The 18,142-nt window shown below is 38.7% G+C and overlaps 2 protein-coding genes across 3 annotated transcripts in view; one reads left to right on the plus strand and one right to left on the minus strand.

Annotated features, from left to right (window-relative positions):
* LOC120788958 (exostosin-1) overlaps window positions 1-18,142 on the minus strand; it is a 225,365-nt gene that overhangs the window by 98,609 nt on the left and 108,614 nt on the right. The window lies entirely within an intron of this gene.
* Window positions 1,501-3,074, plus strand: LOC120788959 (pleurocidin-like peptide WF3). The gene is made up of 4 exons (XM_040125287.1): window positions 1,501-1,584; window positions 1,709-1,809; window positions 2,658-2,676; window positions 2,795-3,074. Exons 2-4 carry the CDS (start codon window positions 1,710-1,712, stop codon window positions 2,886-2,888), a joined length of 213 nt encoding a protein of 70 aa, XP_039981221.1. The 5' UTR covers window positions 1,501-1,584; window position 1,709; the 3' UTR covers window positions 2,889-3,074.

Raw genomic sequence — 18,142 nt, forward strand, 5'->3', positions numbered from 1 at the left:
TAACTTGTAATCACTCACTGCTTTGTTTGAGAACAGCCATTTATCTTTGAATCTGAATCGGCAGAAAGGTAAGAGCCAAATATTTAATCCTCATTTACTTTTGAATAAGACAAATTTACTGCAGCTGCACTGTACAATTAACAGAGTTAAAAAAAAAACAAAAAAACAATTGTCTAATTTAAAAATGCAATTTGGCATTTGTGATGAAAAAAAGTTACTGTGCATTTGAAATGCTAAAAGAAATTGTTGAAGTGCATTTGTGTGTATGTATTTGTGTGTGTGGCTGCGCCTCAAAGTGTAAGAAGCAACTGTGGTCACAAATGAGAGTTACAGGATGACAATCAAAGGCAAAACACAGTGTTACTGTAGCACACGTTGAAAAGAATCAACGTCAGCAAACTCATGCAGAATTTTTTCTTATATAGTAATGTCGCCATATGAGCTAATGGTCACACCAAACCAAGCAATGCTGTAAATCTCCTGACGGCATTGCAATGAGTAAACGTGTTTCACTGCTTATCAATTCAATTGTTATTTCCTTTTTCAGAAGTTGCACAGCCTCGCTTTAATGACTGTCTCTAATGTCGGCAGGAAACGCTCCTCTCAGCGGCGATGCTTAATGTTCGGTGTTACCTGTGCCCGCTTGCTTATTGACTGCCGTTACTCCTCCGTGCTTTGCTGTCTCACGCGCTGTATTATTAAGCAGTGATTACCTACAGTCCCAAGAAATTTTTCCTTTAAGGTCCAGTATAAGAGAAAATAGAATCATTTGGAATAGACAAGGCACAAGCGAATAAAAAAAATATCTTCACCACTTTGAGAGCACATACATCACATCGAAAAGACTTCAGTGTGCTCCACAAAGCTCTATACTGGGACCAGTTATTTTCAGTAATAATACTAATCTGTAAAGTCCATCTTTATGCAGACACTATTTTATACTGTTGTGCTGAGTAATTATGGATTAATCACTGGCTTATTTTATCGATTAACTGATTATTCCATTAGTCTATAAAATGCCGAAGAATAGTGAAAGACACCCATCAGAACTTTCCAGAGGCCAAAGTGAGAGCATCAAGTTGCCCGTTTTTTCAAAACATATTTAAACTATAATGATATAAAACAGAAATGCAGCTCATCCTCGCACTTCTGTGGAGCTGCAGCCAACGTTTTAAATTTTCGCTTGATAAATAGAGTAAACTGAGCGAACTGATCAAAGCAGTTGTAAATTAATTTGCTCTCAAGTGTTTAATTCATTACTGGACTAATCGTTCACCCACTTGGAGTACCCTGCAACCTGAATGTGAGGAAGTGATGGGAGGGCTGAGGCCTGTCAAATGCCTTGGGTTTTGTGGTTGAGATTAGATCAGTTATCTACTCCTCCCCAGTGAAATGAGCATCTATGTTTGCTCTTCCTGTAATGATACTAAATGTTACACAATGACTATGAATTCAGACCCGTATATATAAAGAGAGGAATGTCTGGTAGTCAGTAGAAAACATATCAGCTGTGAGTCTCACAGTGCTCACTTTGATCTGTGTGAGAAAACAGCCCTTTGTCTCTGACTCTGAATCAGTGGACAGGTAAGAATGAAATACTTCAGCCTTATTTAGACAAAGGCAAAGCATTTCGGAAATGTGCTGACATTTGTTGCTGTTACATGAAACTACTCTGTTGTTTGTTGTTTTCGTTTGTTTGTTTTTGTAGGATGAAGTGTACTGTGGTCTTTCTTGTGCTGTCCATGGTCGTCCTCATGGCTGAACCTGGAGAGTGCATCTTCGGAATGCTTTTCCATGGAGCGCTTCACGGTACAGTCACTATGGGATCACTTTACTTCAGAGACTTCAAAATCTGCATGTTCAGTAGCAGAGCACATGGATTCATTTGCTATTTACACAAGGAGTTTTTACACTAGAACACATCAAAATTACAATCGAAAATGGCATTCATTACTAAAAGAAAAAAACAACAACAATGCAGTGAAGTATTGCGTGCAAGTCTCATATACCAAATTCTTCTGTTTCATAGAGCTCCATTTTCATCCCAAAACTATTAAAACCACATGAATAAGCCCTTCAATTGCACTAGCTAACATCTTCCTTCATTACAATGAACACGGGCATTGTAGTTTATTTCGAGTCGAGCCCACGCACACCATCCCTTAAAAATGCAATATTTACTCCTGCTTGAGTTATGTTTAATAATAAGAAAAAAAAGCTGTTTTAGGAAATTACATAGCTATTTTCAAAAACTGAATTATATATTTGTGACACTTGTTTAAAGATTTAGAAACAAATGGGTTTGGTCTGAGAGCCACCGATTGGGCAGTGAAGTTGAAGAGAACTGATAGACGGACTAGGGCATTAACTGTGTTTATTGGGATTTCTTTCTGTTTATGGGAATTGTTGTCAAAAATGTAGAATAATGAGCTTTATGCTTACATAACACAATGTGTCCCTGTATGTTGAACACTACTTACAAGTCTGCATGAAATATCATCAGTGTATACAATCCTTTAGCATTATATGTGTTAATACGGATTTAACTAATCTAACTGTATCCTCCAGAGAATACTGTTATGATACGGTATTGTCTGATGTGTGATATGATGTCATTAATTTTAATTTAATGTAATTATTTTCTTTTGTTTACTTAGTTGGCAAAATGATCCATGGGTAAGGACGTGTTCTTCTACTACTACTACTACTACTACGCCTACTACTACTATCATGATTATTATTATTATTAATGACAACCTCTCTTGTCATGCTGACTCTTCTGTCCCTCCACCAGGCTAATCCAAAGGAACAGCAGACACGGAGAGCAGCAAGAGCAGCTGGACAAACGCACAATCGATTACAACCCAGGGCGGCCTGGTTTTAACTAAAGAGGCCACTCTGAAGTATTGTTTGAATGAAAACAACAGCTTCTAGCTTTTGAGCCAAACAAAAAAAAATATATCATCCCACAAGGGCAATCATCACTGAAAATATATTTTTGATATATTTTTGTCACTATTGATTAGGGACATTTGAATTCATTCGAGAAAAAGAGACATATGGAATAAACCTGTATTATAACATGTCAAAACATTTGTCTGTGCCTTTTTAAAAAATGCTATGTGACAATGATGATGAAGAGTTTGACTTTTAACTGTAATCTCACAGTAATCTGTAACGGTAATCTGGTAATTATCTGTTAACTATTAGTGGTTGCTTTTAATGTTACTATAAAAATTATTAAAACTACTAAACAGTAACTGGTAACACTGCACTTTACGTCCCCATTTCTAACATTAATAAGCAGTAGGTAAACATTTTGTAAATGGTTTATAAGACACTATAATATAGTTGCTATCAGATATACTGTAATACATATTAATGAATTTTTTAAACTGATAGTATGAGCTGCTTCAGAGCTCTGAATCTATTTATTTTATCTTAAATGATAAGTAAGTAAGTAAAGCTTGATAAGATATGCTCAAAACCGTCACTGTTGGAGTTTAGCAGCCAAAACAAAGTATAATGCAACTCAACAGTCCCTTTACAGTATTAGGAATGGACCTGAGAAGATACCAAGCCAGGCGGCCACTGACAACGTGGAAACCTACCTAGTGATACTAAGGCATTCACTACAATGCTGTAAGGAAAGGGGGCGAGGTCGTCAAAGTGACACCATCTGGGCTGACTAATTTTCCTTCCACACAGAAAATACCAGTGGTGGAAGAAGTATTGACAAAATTTTACTCAAGTAAAAGTAGCAATTCCAACTTTATTAGGAATAGTCTAGATTTCAATTAGTCACATGCACATCCATGCTTTCAAATTCCTGTTCTACCACATCCCAAAGTTGTTCTGTTGGATTCAGATCTGGTGACTGGGGAGGCCACTGAAGTTGACTGAACTCATTGTCATGTTCATGAAACCAGTTTGAGACGACTTTTTCTTTGTGACATGGTGCATTATCGTTCTGGAAGCGGCCATTAGAAGATGGTCAATTGTGGCCATGAAGGGATGCACTTGGTCAGCAACAATACTCAGACGGGCTGTGGAATTCAAACGATGAGTGATTGGTAGCATTCTCAGATTCTTTTCTAATCAGCACAGTTGTAAAGAGGTGTTATCTGAGTGACCGTAGCCTTTCCGTCAGCTCCAATCAGTCTGGCCTTTCTCCTCTGACCTCTCTCATAAGGTGTTTCTGCCTGCAGAAATGCTACTCACTGAATGGTTTATGTTTTTTGTTGATGTTGAAATCCCAGGAGATCAGCAGTTTCAGAAATACTCATACCAGCCCGTCTGGCACCAACAATCATGCCTCAGTCAAAGTCTCTGAGATCACTTTTTCTCCATTCTGATGTGTGATGTAAACATTAACTTAAGCTCCTTACCTGCATCTACCTGATTTTATAAATTGCACTGCTTCCACATGACTGGGTGATTGGATAATGCATGAATAAGCAGGTGTATAGGTGTTCCTAATAAAGTGCTTGGTGAATGTAAAATGAGAAAAAAGACATTTTGTTAAGATTAAGGATGTTTTTTGGACTCTCCGACTTGAACTTAACTAAAAACCTGAATGCAAAGCAGTGATTAAACAAAGTAAAAACACTGTGTGGAATGATTTCAATTTCCTTAGTGTGATAAAATCAGCATTTTATTCTTGCGTTACAAAATGCAATGAGACTGTCTCTTTTATATCGCTATATTGCATAATACTGCACAAACAATGATTCAAGGAATTCATCCCTTGCTATAAAAAAGCAACCCCCATCTACCGACTGTTACACAAAAAGATTTACATCAGCTGTAGATCACACACTTCTTTATTGGCTCCCTTTGAGAACAGCCTGTAGACTTTAATCTGAATCATAATAGGTACGGATTAAAAATTTCATCTTCATTTATTTATGAGTAGGACAATCATTAGACAACTACTGAGAACAAGCTTATTTTACAAAACACACAAAACAATCCCCAGCTACAGTGTAAGAGACACACTATGTAGGAGCAGACCCAGTAACTTAAATGGAAGCTCCACGTTTACTCGTTAAGTTTAGTTTACTCATTATGATGAGCACTACTCTGCCTATGAAAAGTTGTATAATACCTTCTGTGGCTCTTAGAGCTTCCTGAAGTAGTAGTTAGTTGATAACCCTGAGGATGTCGGAGTTATCTCAGATTGGGCTCGAGGCTTGAAATTTATAACAGTAAACCTGCATCACGGACTGGAGTTGTGGGGTTTGAAAGAAGTCGTCATTTTAGGAGGCAGGGAAAATGTAGCATCCAACGTTTCTGGAGCTTGACCCATACTGGGGACAACAACTCAGGGTATCTTTGCTTCTGCTGCATCGATTTGGAACATTTGTTGAAGTTCTGTCCCTTGTGCGGGCCCCGACTTTATGAAAGTGAAATACTAAATCACTGGAGTACCCATCTAATGCATTTGCATTTTCGTCAATATATTAAAAGCGTTCTGTATATTCTTCAACGTAAAGTATCGAAAAAAAAGGCTTTTTTATTGATAACAGGTATTGTATTTGGAACTGGTTTTCGAAAAATTACAACAATACCTTAATCTAATGTAGGAGACACACTATCTACAAGTGTCCAAACTAAACCTAATACTTGTTTATAAGATCGTACAATGCATTTATGATGAATTACTAACTGCACTCTACTGCAACGAGTAATGTTAAAGTAGTTAATTCCCTCCTGCGATATGTATAATAACGCGATTAATTCAGATTGATTATAATTATCTTCTCTTGTCTTATTTAGTTGGCAAGGCGATCCATGGGTAAGGACTTGTGCCTCTACTGTAGCACTATTAGAAATACTTGACAACTGCTCTTATTGTGTGTTTTTATATTCTGGAGCTGAACTCTCTCTGCCAGATTTATCACCAGGGGAAACTGGGGACAGCAGAAAGAGCAGCTAAACCAATGATTATTTAACCGACAGCGGGCGGCTTTGGACAAGACTTCCAGTATCTCTGAAGTGATGTTTTTGATGAAGAAACATGATTCTTGCTCTTCAACATAAAACGAAAACTATATGCCCACTGCGCCGACTATTGCTTCAAAATATTTTGGCAGTGACTTTGAATTTGGAAGATACTGAAGAAATCTGCACTGTGACACAGCGAGATATTTCCCCATTGTCTAATTTAAAGGAAGATGATATTTTGTAGCATTGTCATGTATTTTTTCATGGTGAAAAGGAATACTAAAATACGGCTAAAAGCATAACAAAATACGCAGTCAAAGGTATGTATATATATCCACATTTGTATCCAAACGTGTAAAATAAAATCCTTGAATAGTATCAAATAGCTTCCTTTCTGCTCCACAGCTTAGCCACAAAAAGGCTGTCACTAATACTCCAAGAGGCTACAGCATAGAAAAATATTTAATAAAACATATCATGTCATATCAATCAATTATATTGCTGATTCTTACCTCTTGTGTTGCGTACCAAACTTATTCCCGGTCCTAGCTAGGCACCTTTAGCTTCTAATTAAATATGATAATGCCATAATATTAGGCAACTGTACTCTGGCCTGCAATGAAAAACATGAAAGCATGCGGGTAGCATGTGATGCAGGCAACATCATTTCATCAATTCTCTTGGGAAACAATTTAAACATGATACATAATAGGTGTGCATAATGCTGCTTAATAGTCCATAACACTATTTTGTAATTCAGTTCTGTGTAATTCTGAGGTAGGGGCTGTAAAGTGCGTACAAATTACATGTTTGCTACAAGTTGAACTAATACATAGTTCATAATACATGAACCATAACACACATACTGTATTAAGGTTAATGCGTGTCAGTGATAAGGGCCTCACACACCCCAGCATTTGTAGCCGCTGGATCTGCAGCTGCATGTGTAACATGATCCATTTGTAAGACCAAATCTCTGTTGTAAGAGCACATTAGTCACACATCAATAAAATCACAGCGTTTGTAATGGCCTCTGTCCCGCAGCCACACACATTCAGTGAGGGAAATCTATATTTTTCTTGACCTATGACTTCAAACAAAACAAAACTCGTTCTTTGTCCGGCACAAGAACCCAGAACAAGGATTTCATACCTATCTGATCAATGTAACTCAGTCACCAAAGGGCCAATGGTATAAGCATTGGAAATGATCCAAACTTACGGCTTCAACCAATACATTTTCAATAGCTTTTGCGGCTCGGCAAAACACAGCCACCAACAATGGGGACAAATAAGTGAGGACAATTTTTTAAAAACAAGCAACCGAATGTGAAACTACAGTTGACGTGTGCAGACACAACAATGTGCAATACGCCCAGACCAACAGTGGTATGACATCGCACAACACAATGTGGATCCAAAGTCAAGCACAGGTATTATGTCTTGCTGTTATATATTTTTAGGTATACTTCATTAATCCTTTTGGGGAAATCTGTCCTCTGCCCCCTACCATCTTAGTCAGCGTGGGAGAATTTTGGAAGCCACATTGCTGTGGCTTCTTTGTCTTCAGGCCTTGTGACTTCTCACGCTGTGTCATCCTGACTACGTGCTTTGACTGGCAAGTTGCACTCATCCTGATTTTTCAGACTTACACAGGAATTTAGCTTTTCCACTGTCAGTCCAAACGATTGTTTGCATTATCTCTGAAATGGCTTTGCAAAGGGAATTTTCTTATCGCGACAATATTTTAGAAGAACCAGCTTTTAAGAAATGCAAGTAGCTTTGTACAGACCAAGGCAAACGTTCTTATATTGAAAATCATCATGCATTCCCCTGAGGGCACTGAGCATAAGGTGAATTTGTATAAAACTGTGGTAAAATGGCTTTATAGAACTGCTAAGTATCGTTACCATCAACGGAACCATATAACCGAATCATAAAAGAAAGTTGAGACTGTTGAGACAATTCAGAAAGGGCAGAACCAAAATCAAGCATGCTTCATCCTTCTTCACTCTCTCCTTTACTGGCAAAACAAAACAATATACAGCACAACCAGGGGAAAAGCCAGAACACATGAAACTTGCATTAAGTTTTTGGTGGAATACAATGTTATATAAGTAATATGTGCTGTAGAAATACTTGAATGCTTGTCATCAAAATCCATTAACATTAAAAGTTGTCATAAGTCTTGTCAAATATCATCATCTCTGGAAACTTCCACCCACTCACAAGTTTGCATATTTCATTTGAATACCTAACAGTCATGATTCTGACTAAAGGCAAATGGGCAAAAACTTTTGTGGACTGATTTCTTGTTGAGATTAGAGTTCTCGATGTGTAGAGACGTAGCTGAACTATAAAATTAAAATTAATTTGGCACGACGACAACATACTGTGATAATAACACAGATTCATAGCAGATTGGTTGCCATATTGTGGGTTGTGTGAAAATATCAATCTCATGTTTGTAAATTTAAATTAAGTTCCCAACAATCGGTATGTTATGTTTCTTGAATCACGAAATTATCTTGAATCCAAGCACATAGTCGTTGCTTGGAAAGCAACGAGAGGTGAAGAGATGATTGGACTCAACGCTATATAAGGAGACATATAAATGCGAACCACTTGCCTAATAGATATGAATCATTTATAGATCTCAAACTGCTCACTTTGCTGTCTTTGCCTTTTGACTCTAAATCTGTTAAAAGTTAAGAATTCATTTCATCCACCCTTAACTCACATTCGAGACAGACTTTGAGCATTGGCAGTAAATATAGCATATTGTGACCAACAGCCTGTATCACACTTGAATGAATGAACTACTAAACTATATTACATTATATTATATTATACTATACATATATGTATATAAAAAGCTATAGGCAGATAAACACAACAAACCCGTGAGTGAGTGCTGCGCTGATGTTGTTCATGATCATACCAAATCGAAAGGGCTGTTTCCTCCAGTCATGTCAGTCATATGACCTCCAATAATACTTGATTTTGATTGGCTGGTGGGAGGGTGTTACTTTCACGTTAGTGCAAAAGCTCTGACAGCAATGCACCAAACTTCGTCTGGATGGAGTAGTGTATAATAGATAACTGGGTGCATTTATTCGGTTAAAACCCTTTCAAGCTCTCCCACTGAGTCTCTTCCACATTTCCACGTAGAAATCAGGGACAAGGATGCAAATAGCATGTTGTAAAGACAAAACACGCAGCTGCTGACCTCATGGCGAGGACAGTGAGTGCAGCAGCGGTGTCCAGTCAAAACAGAGTAGACGACGAGACGATGACTACAACGTAACAGCACAAAGAAGAAGGACATGACGAGGTAGAGAGGGACTTTTCTTACACAAAAAAAGCACTGCACATAGTCTGGGGTCCACATACAGCCACATTGAGCACAACCCCTACACAGAGAAAAGACCACAGCAGTGTTATTAGGTGGAGTCTGTGAATAATAAACTCTTCTTCCGCACACTTTTTGATTCCATATGCATCAAGAAGCATTATTAATAATCTTATTTTTCAAAAATGAACATAAGTTAGCATTTCTCAAAACATACTAAACATAAAGAAAAGAAATCTCTTACAGTTTCATCTCAGTTAATTTTTTTACCTCTGTCCACACCAACATTTTATGCCAAGGTTATTTTGGCTAAGGGTCAAGGCATTTCAGATAATCACAAATTTAGCAGACGTATTTAATGTCATACATTACTGTGTTTTCGGTTTGTGTTTTAATTACTTTCTGTGCACAGTTGACCAAAGCGGCAACAATTACCCGAGAGAACTGTTTTGATGTTGATTAGACTTCTTATTCACAATGTTTGCTGGATGAATCAAGCCGTCTCAATGCGTCAACTTGGACCGTGGGACACTACAACAGGCCTTTTTCACTATGTGCTGACATGTCACAGATAAAACAATTAATCGATTATTGAAGAAAACATAAAAGAGATTAGTGATTAATGAATCATGAAATGAATCACAAGTTTCAGCGGTATAGTTGATCATACGTGGTAAATACAATGTGGACCATAGTACTGTAAGCAGCCTTATGTGAAGTGTATCGACTTAAAATTAGATGTATTGGAGTGGAAGCTGAATTTTTGTAATTGATAAAGCTACTACAATCTGGCAAAACGTACTTTTTTTTTAAAGACTTTACTGAAAGAAGTTGTAATACTGAAAATTAAAGCCCGAAAAGACAAGAAACACATTTGTTTTAGTTTATGGCTCTGCTCAGGTTCAACCATTTTCCCTTCCTCCCTGTTATTACACACTGATTGGCTGTTGAAGCCCTGAAGGCAGTCCATTTATCAAAGTATGAGCACAGAAAACCTTCCGTTTGTTCTGGTAGGTGAGGAACAGAACCATTTAAATGCATGCAAACACACACACACACACACACACACACACACACACACACACACACACACACACACACACACACACACACACACACACACACACACACACACACACACACACACACACACACACACACACACACAGCAGTCAGACTGACTCTATAGGACTCACTCTTTAAAGTTAACTGCTGAGACCACAACGGGGATGATTTGCAGGATGTGCGACATGGATACATGACACTTGTTGGAAGTCAAACTTTAGACTAGCCAGACTGGTGAAGCAGTCTTGAACGATTCATAGATTTCACTTTTTTTCTTTGTAAAGGTTTTGCTGAATGAAGCATGACTTGCTGATGTCTGCCACCAAATTGAACTGTTGTGTTTCCTCCCTTGGATTGGCTGGACCGTGTTCTGGCACAACTGTGATCAAAGTGAATGAACTGCAGTACGCCGTAAGGGTTCGACTGAGCCCCAACTGCCTCTTCCCAGGGGCGTCTCTCACTCGCTTTGAGTGACAGGTGTCAAAATGTTCATCGGCATTAACGCCCTGATTACTGATAAATGTTCTTACACCATAACAGTGACTTGACATTAGGATGACCACCTGCAAACTTTAGGATCGTGTTTGACAGCGTGTGTAGAGCACAGTCACGGCTTCTTTGAGCTGCAGTCAGGCGGGTTAGACACATTTAGCCATATTTTTATTCTCCGGTTGAATGATTCAAGTAAAGGGTGTCTATTAATGTTGCATTGTCTGCAGCTGTATTAGCCCACATTCCTCCTCCGACTGAATCATGCAAAAGCATGCTTGTGTCAACTGTGATGAATAACTGGGGCCTGAACACCTGTATTTCCTTCACTCCACACCAAGAGCAACAGAGCACGTAATGCCTCACTAGCTGGTTTTCTTACAGCCTCGTAAGAACGAACGAAGGGAAACAGGACGAAGTTTTCAGCTGAATGTTGCTGTTTCTATGTTAAAATGCCAGAGTTCTAACAAATGCGCTATTTGTATGGCACATTTCATTACAGGTAAAGTAACTGTGGTTCACAGTAAACAAGAAACATGCATAGAGAAATACGATAAATTTATTGACGCAAAAGTGTCACAGCAACAGAAGAAGAGAGAATACCAAAAAAAAAAAAAAAATGTTTTAAATACAAGCGAAAGCATTTACATCAAGTGCGCTGAATTGTCACGAAAGGACAATTACAGAGTAAATGCCGAATAAAATATTTGGCCAAACTTTCTGCCCATATGTTTTACTAATTTGCAAATCAAGCTCAACAGCAGGATCCCTTCAGCTGTTTGTTCATGCTTCTTCACTGATGTGTTCCTGTTCATTGGAGCAGATTGTACTGTAGTGTGATTGGGCTCAAGACCCGAATCCAGAGAAGGTGCTGGTGTGCAGTAAGGGATATTTCTCAAATTTGTTGTAGTGGGGTTCAGTTGGATGAAACGTGTACAACAAAAGGTTTTTCACAAGTGGCTTAGCAAATAAAAATAAAAAGCCGATCACCAGTTATTGGTTTTTGGTTTTAATTTCGACATGTATTTTATTGTTATGTTACGAGGCTTCAAAACTTTTTTTCTGAACACCACAATGAGGATGTTGTCTGCCTCAGTCGTTGTAGTTTCACAACTTTTCGCTGATTAAAAAAAAGAAAGCTGCATTTCTTCAGTCTAACGCGTTTTTCACAGTTTTGGAGCACATTGCTGATATTTAGCAAAAACCATATAGTCCAGTCACAGCCACTTCAGTTCACTTTAATTGATACCGATGTTAAATACCCACAACATGTGACATTAATGCTAATTTCTATCATCAAATGCTTCTTGTACAATTCATTAGTTGCAGTTCAAATAAGCAATTTATTGTCGATGGGCAATATACTCTACATACTGATGTGGTTATGCACATATCTGTGAGTGTCTGCTAAGGACTGAACCTTAACAGACATGATCCTGTGTGCACTATTTTTCATAACCACTCGCTCAACCACATTTTTAAGGTTTCTTCATATTCATTAATCGTTTTATTCTCTTTTAGTATTCCACCAACGTATTACACCATTTTGAGCCTATTCATTTCTCACATCTTGAAAAACTCGAGCTTGGGGAAGGAAGTGACATTGGAAGTTGAAATGAGATTAAAAACCTTATCATCTGTCTGCAGAACTTGACACTGCAAAATACAATAAGACACTCAATTCCGGTGAATACCACGCAAACACTGAGAACCTGATTTAAACCCTAGCTTGATAAAGAGAAGGGTACTTCACAGACACAGATTCCCATCATCTGTGGGTATCTCAGCTGCTCACTTTGGCCCCAGTTTGTGGAAAAGTGAGAAGTAAATGTTTAATATTCCTTGCAACTCCCATAAGGTTCCCTGATGAGAACTGGCAGTTGCAGTGCAGTTGCTATAAAGTCGGATGAACGAGTAATGTTAACGAAGGGATCTGTGGTCCGGTGGTCGTCCTCGTGGCTGAACTTGGGGAGTGGGTTCGTGAAGGCTTCAAAGCCTTACGGTGAGGTGCAACGAGTGGATGGAAAGGGTAATCTGCGTATGTGAAGCACCAAGTGATAGTTTAATAATGGTAAGGACTTGGCAGCCCACTGCAAACAGGCAACGTCAGTACTAGTTTAAAACATGCATATACACCTGCACAGGCGCTTAAAGTTAGCCTGGCTAATTAGACCACTGCTCCGGTTCGGGTTAGGCAGAACTATGCAGGGAACTGCCTGCTGTTACTGGCAGACCCTTTTTTTCACAGCAGTCAGTTTTACACCTGTGCGTTTTCCTACGTGGACATTTCAAAGTGTCTTCTGTGAAAAAGTTCGATCATTATGTACTAATGAGAAAAAAATGACAGGATGAGTTGTTCCGCCTTGGCAAGTTACGGGAAAACTAACGGGAAAATGAGATAGATGTCAATCAACCAAGTCTGTGCATGCCCGCACAGTCCTGAGCAGATAACTGCCTGTTCACGCAGTTTGTCTGTTTGTGTGGACCATCGGTCTTGAGGAAGGAATCATCTTTTGCATATGTTTTTAATAATACTTCCGTGATCTTTCTGGAAAGCTTGAAGCAAAAGGAAAATACGCTTATTCGCTTTCTGGTGGAAGGTTAGAAGAGCCAGTTCGCATAGCTTAGCACAAAGACTGGAGACGGGAGAAAATGGCTAGCCTGGCTCTTTCAGATGGTAACAAAATCAACCTTCCTGTTCATCAGTTAACAAGTTATATATATCTCTTGTTTAATCCATACAACAATTGAAATGTAAAAATGACAACATGTTAATTACTGAGCTTTAGAGGTGCTGGTAGACGGATATTGGTAGCGTTTCATAGAGCCAGGCTGGCTGTTTCCCCCTCTTGTCTTTGCTTGTGAGGGGATTTGCTTTCGGTGTGCAGGTTAGACTACGGTTTTTGTAATGGTTTAACATAAACTGTGTAGACTCAAAGAGCACCCAAGTTCTGTTCTGAGCAAAAAGGAAGGAAGCATTTCAACCTAGTTATCTATTGTCAAGTCATATTCTGGGTCAGTTTGAATGGCATTTTACTTAGACCTAACACAGATAAGGATATGTGAGCCGCTGGCTTGGGTTTTAGAAAATGAGGACTTGGAATGTTCTGCTCCGATCAGCGATTGCACAGCAGGTGTTTGGCCTCTTGGACCTGACTGAAAACACATGTCATGGCATCACTGATTAGTGTGTGGTGAGAAGTTCATCATGCTGAAAAGCTCATGCCCAAAATCATCAGTCAAGACAGTTCACTCAGACTTTAAAGGATGAGCCCAGGTATATTATATCAGTAATATATATGAATGTGTATGTGTGTGTGTGTGTGTGTGTGTGTGTGTGTGTGTAATTTTTTGCTAGTAATTTTGTCTGTTTGAGCTATGATCAACTTTTTTATATTTTCACATTTGTGACTGACAAAATCTAATGATGCTAAATAGCTGGATCCGCCGTGAAAGCTGTAGACAAGTTACAGTTACCACAGAAATGTATTAATTTTAAGCCCTCAACTCTCCATTTGACATGCACATGACTGTCTTTACTGATTCTTCTGCCACTTCTAGCCCTAAATTTCATTGCATTTTGTTCTGCTTACAGATGGGGGTTGAATTTTGAGTCTAACCACTTTATCACAACTTGAAAAACGTGCTCTTGCGAAGATTTGAGACGATTAGAGAATACAGATCCACACCTGTTCACCATGAGAAAATGCAAAAATGATACAATGCTGTTAAGTGCTACACTAATACTGAGGAACTCACTTCAGCCCCACCCACTGAGAGAAAGGTATTTCACAGCTGTTAGGCTCATAAGAATTCATACTAGCTGTAGATCTCACAACTGCTGACTTTACTCTCTCTGACAACAGAATCTTCTGACTCTGATTATCAATCTGTGAACAGGTAAAAAAAAAAAAAAGAAAATTCTTTCTTTGTTTTATTTCCGCATATTTATGCATTTTTTTTATGTGATGAGAACTGGCACTTTAGACAAAGCATATTTTGGCATGTAGTCTTGTTCTATTGTTGGATGACTGAAGTGAATGAAGAGATCAGTTACAGCTAAGATAAGATATTACTGACTGAATACCTAGAATAACTGATGGTATGGAGAACAAATTACAAATGCAAGTGCAGGGCAGCAGTTACTATATTATAACGTTATAGACCTGACTCTAAATGTGTTTTATTCTTGTTCTGTAGGATGAAGTGTGTTATGATCTTTCTTGTGTTGTCACTGGTCGTTCTCATGGCCGAACCCGGGGAGTGTTTTTTCAAACACTTGAAATCAATCTGGAAATCAGCCAGGGTCGCGTTCAAAGGTGCCAGGACGGCACTGAAAAGTAAATCACCAGGGAACACACATTATGTGACGACTTCAATACACAGACACACAGCGGGCTACTTTAGTCTACCGTCCACAAATTTGTATAAAACGTACATGAATATATACACAACGTTTTCACCGCTCACTCTACTAACAAACTACATATTTATATCTTCACTAAATTCTGTGTCTTACTAAGTCTTTTATTTATTATTGGCAGCTCAGCCGTATGTGTTTATCTAACCCTAAATACAGAGAGCATCGTTAATGTACTTATTTCAAACATTTTTAACTTTAATACATTGACAAACTCTAACAACAGTATAATACTATTATTTCACGTTCTGTAATGTCATTTTTGTCTTTTCTTCTCTTTTTTTAGCACACGGACAAAACCGCTACATTGAATCTGGGTAAGCACTTCGGACCATTATGTACTGTTATCTACAAGACAGATTAAAGAAGTAAATATCTGTAAAACAGTCTCAAACCTATAAAACTTTTTAAAGAATCTAGGAAAAATCCTCTATATTTTTTGAATTTAGAGGACGTGCTGAATCTATCAGGTTCAAACAAAATCAAATCTGTACCTTAATTAGTTGTGTAATTAACCATTATTTACTTTATATATAGATTAATTACTTACACAGAGCTCTAACTTTAATCCCCTCTTCTAACTAGGGCTGGAAACGGATGGCAGAGACAGCGATTATATCGTTTTTGAGTTCCGCCAAATTATGGGGCCTGAATCTGCTCATTTTGAAGTTACTTTATGGTTCGAGCTCCAGCTTTTTGCTTTGCAATGCTATACACAAATGGATCAGGAAACTCGAGACTACAAACCAGTAGTCTTGAGTTTGCATAAAGCACCTGAGATGCAGCGATTTTTGGCACGGCTTGAAATGATTTTGAAAAATGTGAAGTTGCTTGATTTTGCAAACTACTTTGATGAATAAAACAGCAGTTCAAAAAGGCAAACTGTGCTTTGTAATATTATTTCAGTAAATAAGTTCCTTTAAAGGATGTCTTGTTATTATTGTGTTTCTGAGTGGAAGTATTGTGTGTTGTATGCTTCGGTCAAAAAGAATCTTGTTCAATGTAAAAGTTTCGGTTGAACCAGAAACAGCCGTTATGTCGCTACGTTCAAAACCCACCAGACCCCGTTCACAAAAACATTTGTGAATGCAGAGCACGGGAGGCGCTTGTCCATCGCTGCCTCGATCGCTTAGTTTGTTTGTGTTATACAGTAACTCAGTCATCTGGCCAGAGCCAACACCCAATGAGACCCTCTTACAGACATCCGGCTGAACAGAAAATTTGGTAAGTGGCCAGACACTGTTAGATATTCAGAGTGCTTACAGGATGATCAGAAAAAACCCTTCAGCGTAAGCCTCGTTTACTGATAGCGTGCATTCTTCCCTGCGTCATTGTTTCACAAGAGCTTGAGGGACAAGAGAGAGGGACAGGAGCTTATAAGTTTAGCAAGTTCGCATATCTGTTCTTACGTAAGATCTGGTGACGGACAGAATGTAGGGATATACGAGTAGACGACAGGCACTCTAGGAAACTTGTCTAGGCAATCTATCTTAAGACAAGGATAGTTTGTAGTATCCATATATGGTGACACGGAGATGACTGAGGGAGAAACAATTGGTGTTTAGGCTTGACAGTTTTTCAGTGGTATTTAAAGTTTAATGGGCCTTTTGAAACATTTTGTTTTGTTTTAGGATGACTTACCCAAACATACGAACTTATCTCCGGTCTAATCACTTTCTCATGACTCAAAAATCTTTGAGTGGAAGTGGAATTGGCAGCTGTTTTCTCAGAAGTTGAAATTAGATCAACCCCTTCCGCCTGCAGACCGCCTGTAGATCTCACACAGCTCTCTCCTGTCTTTTTGACAATAGTTTTATGACTCGTGCAGTCAATCTGTTGAAAGGTAAGACGTAAAAAATTCATCTTCACCGATAAATGCAAAGTCTTTGGGATATTTGATGAAAATTGGCCTTGGATATAGATCATGACTTGATGTGACCATTAAGATATATTTTTGTGGTGTTCTTCTGGTGTTGACGCTGGTCGTCCTCATGGCTGAACCCGGGGAGAGTTTGTTCGGACGTCTTATTTTAGTTTTAACTTGAATAAGTTGAACTCCCTTTGATGTAAACTGGCTAATTCAGACAGTCGGTTGGGAACAAAGCACTATGTGGGAAAACTTCCTTAAAATGTATTATTGCAAAAGTTGTCAATAATAATTTGGGCAGGAAGGTTTTGCTGGGAGTTTGAGACCCGCTCTGCGCGGTTGGTAATACAGCCTTGGCCAATGAAATCTCACATAAAGCAGCAATGTCGGCGTTGTAATAGAGCAGATGGTCACACTGAGAGAGGCAGCAGCCTGCTACACAACAGCCACGCGTCTCCTTCTTCTCTAACTCACACCCATGAACCCGGGTCTGGTCCTGCAACTTAGCTTGCTGTATGAGTGAGCGAACACTGCTAACATCCAACGGTTTGCAGGCCCAGATAGCCAATTAGACAGCTCAGCCGCAGCACAGCAAACAGCATGTAAAGGAATCTGCAAATGTCACTTCAGTCTGCTTTGGACGCCAGCGGGGTCCTTAGTCTTCAAAATCCCTGCTAACAACACCCTGTCTGCCCATGACTTGTAAGCTACTGTGCGAGTGTGTTTACTTCGTTTCTAACTCCCTATGGTGAACGCTCAGACACTCGAGCCTGGCAGCTGCTGTCAATCAAACACAGACACCGACCCGCCCCTTCAGACTGGTGAGATGAAAGTGCTTCCCCAAAGACTTTTTTTCTTCCTTTAAGTAATAAAAAACTCTTAACAATACTTTTTTTTTTTTAAACAGACATTATTTTTGACTACAAGAAGGGACGACTAAATGTGATTTCAGTTGGACTCGAACTGCAAGCTAAGCCATGTTACAGAAAATAAATACAAGCCGA

This window comes from Xiphias gladius, chromosome 4 (genome assembly GCF_016859285.1).
Source record: "Xiphias gladius isolate SHS-SW01 ecotype Sanya breed wild chromosome 4, ASM1685928v1, whole genome shotgun sequence".
Taxonomy (NCBI): Eukaryota; Metazoa; Chordata; class Actinopteri; order Istiophoriformes; family Xiphiidae; genus Xiphias; species Xiphias gladius.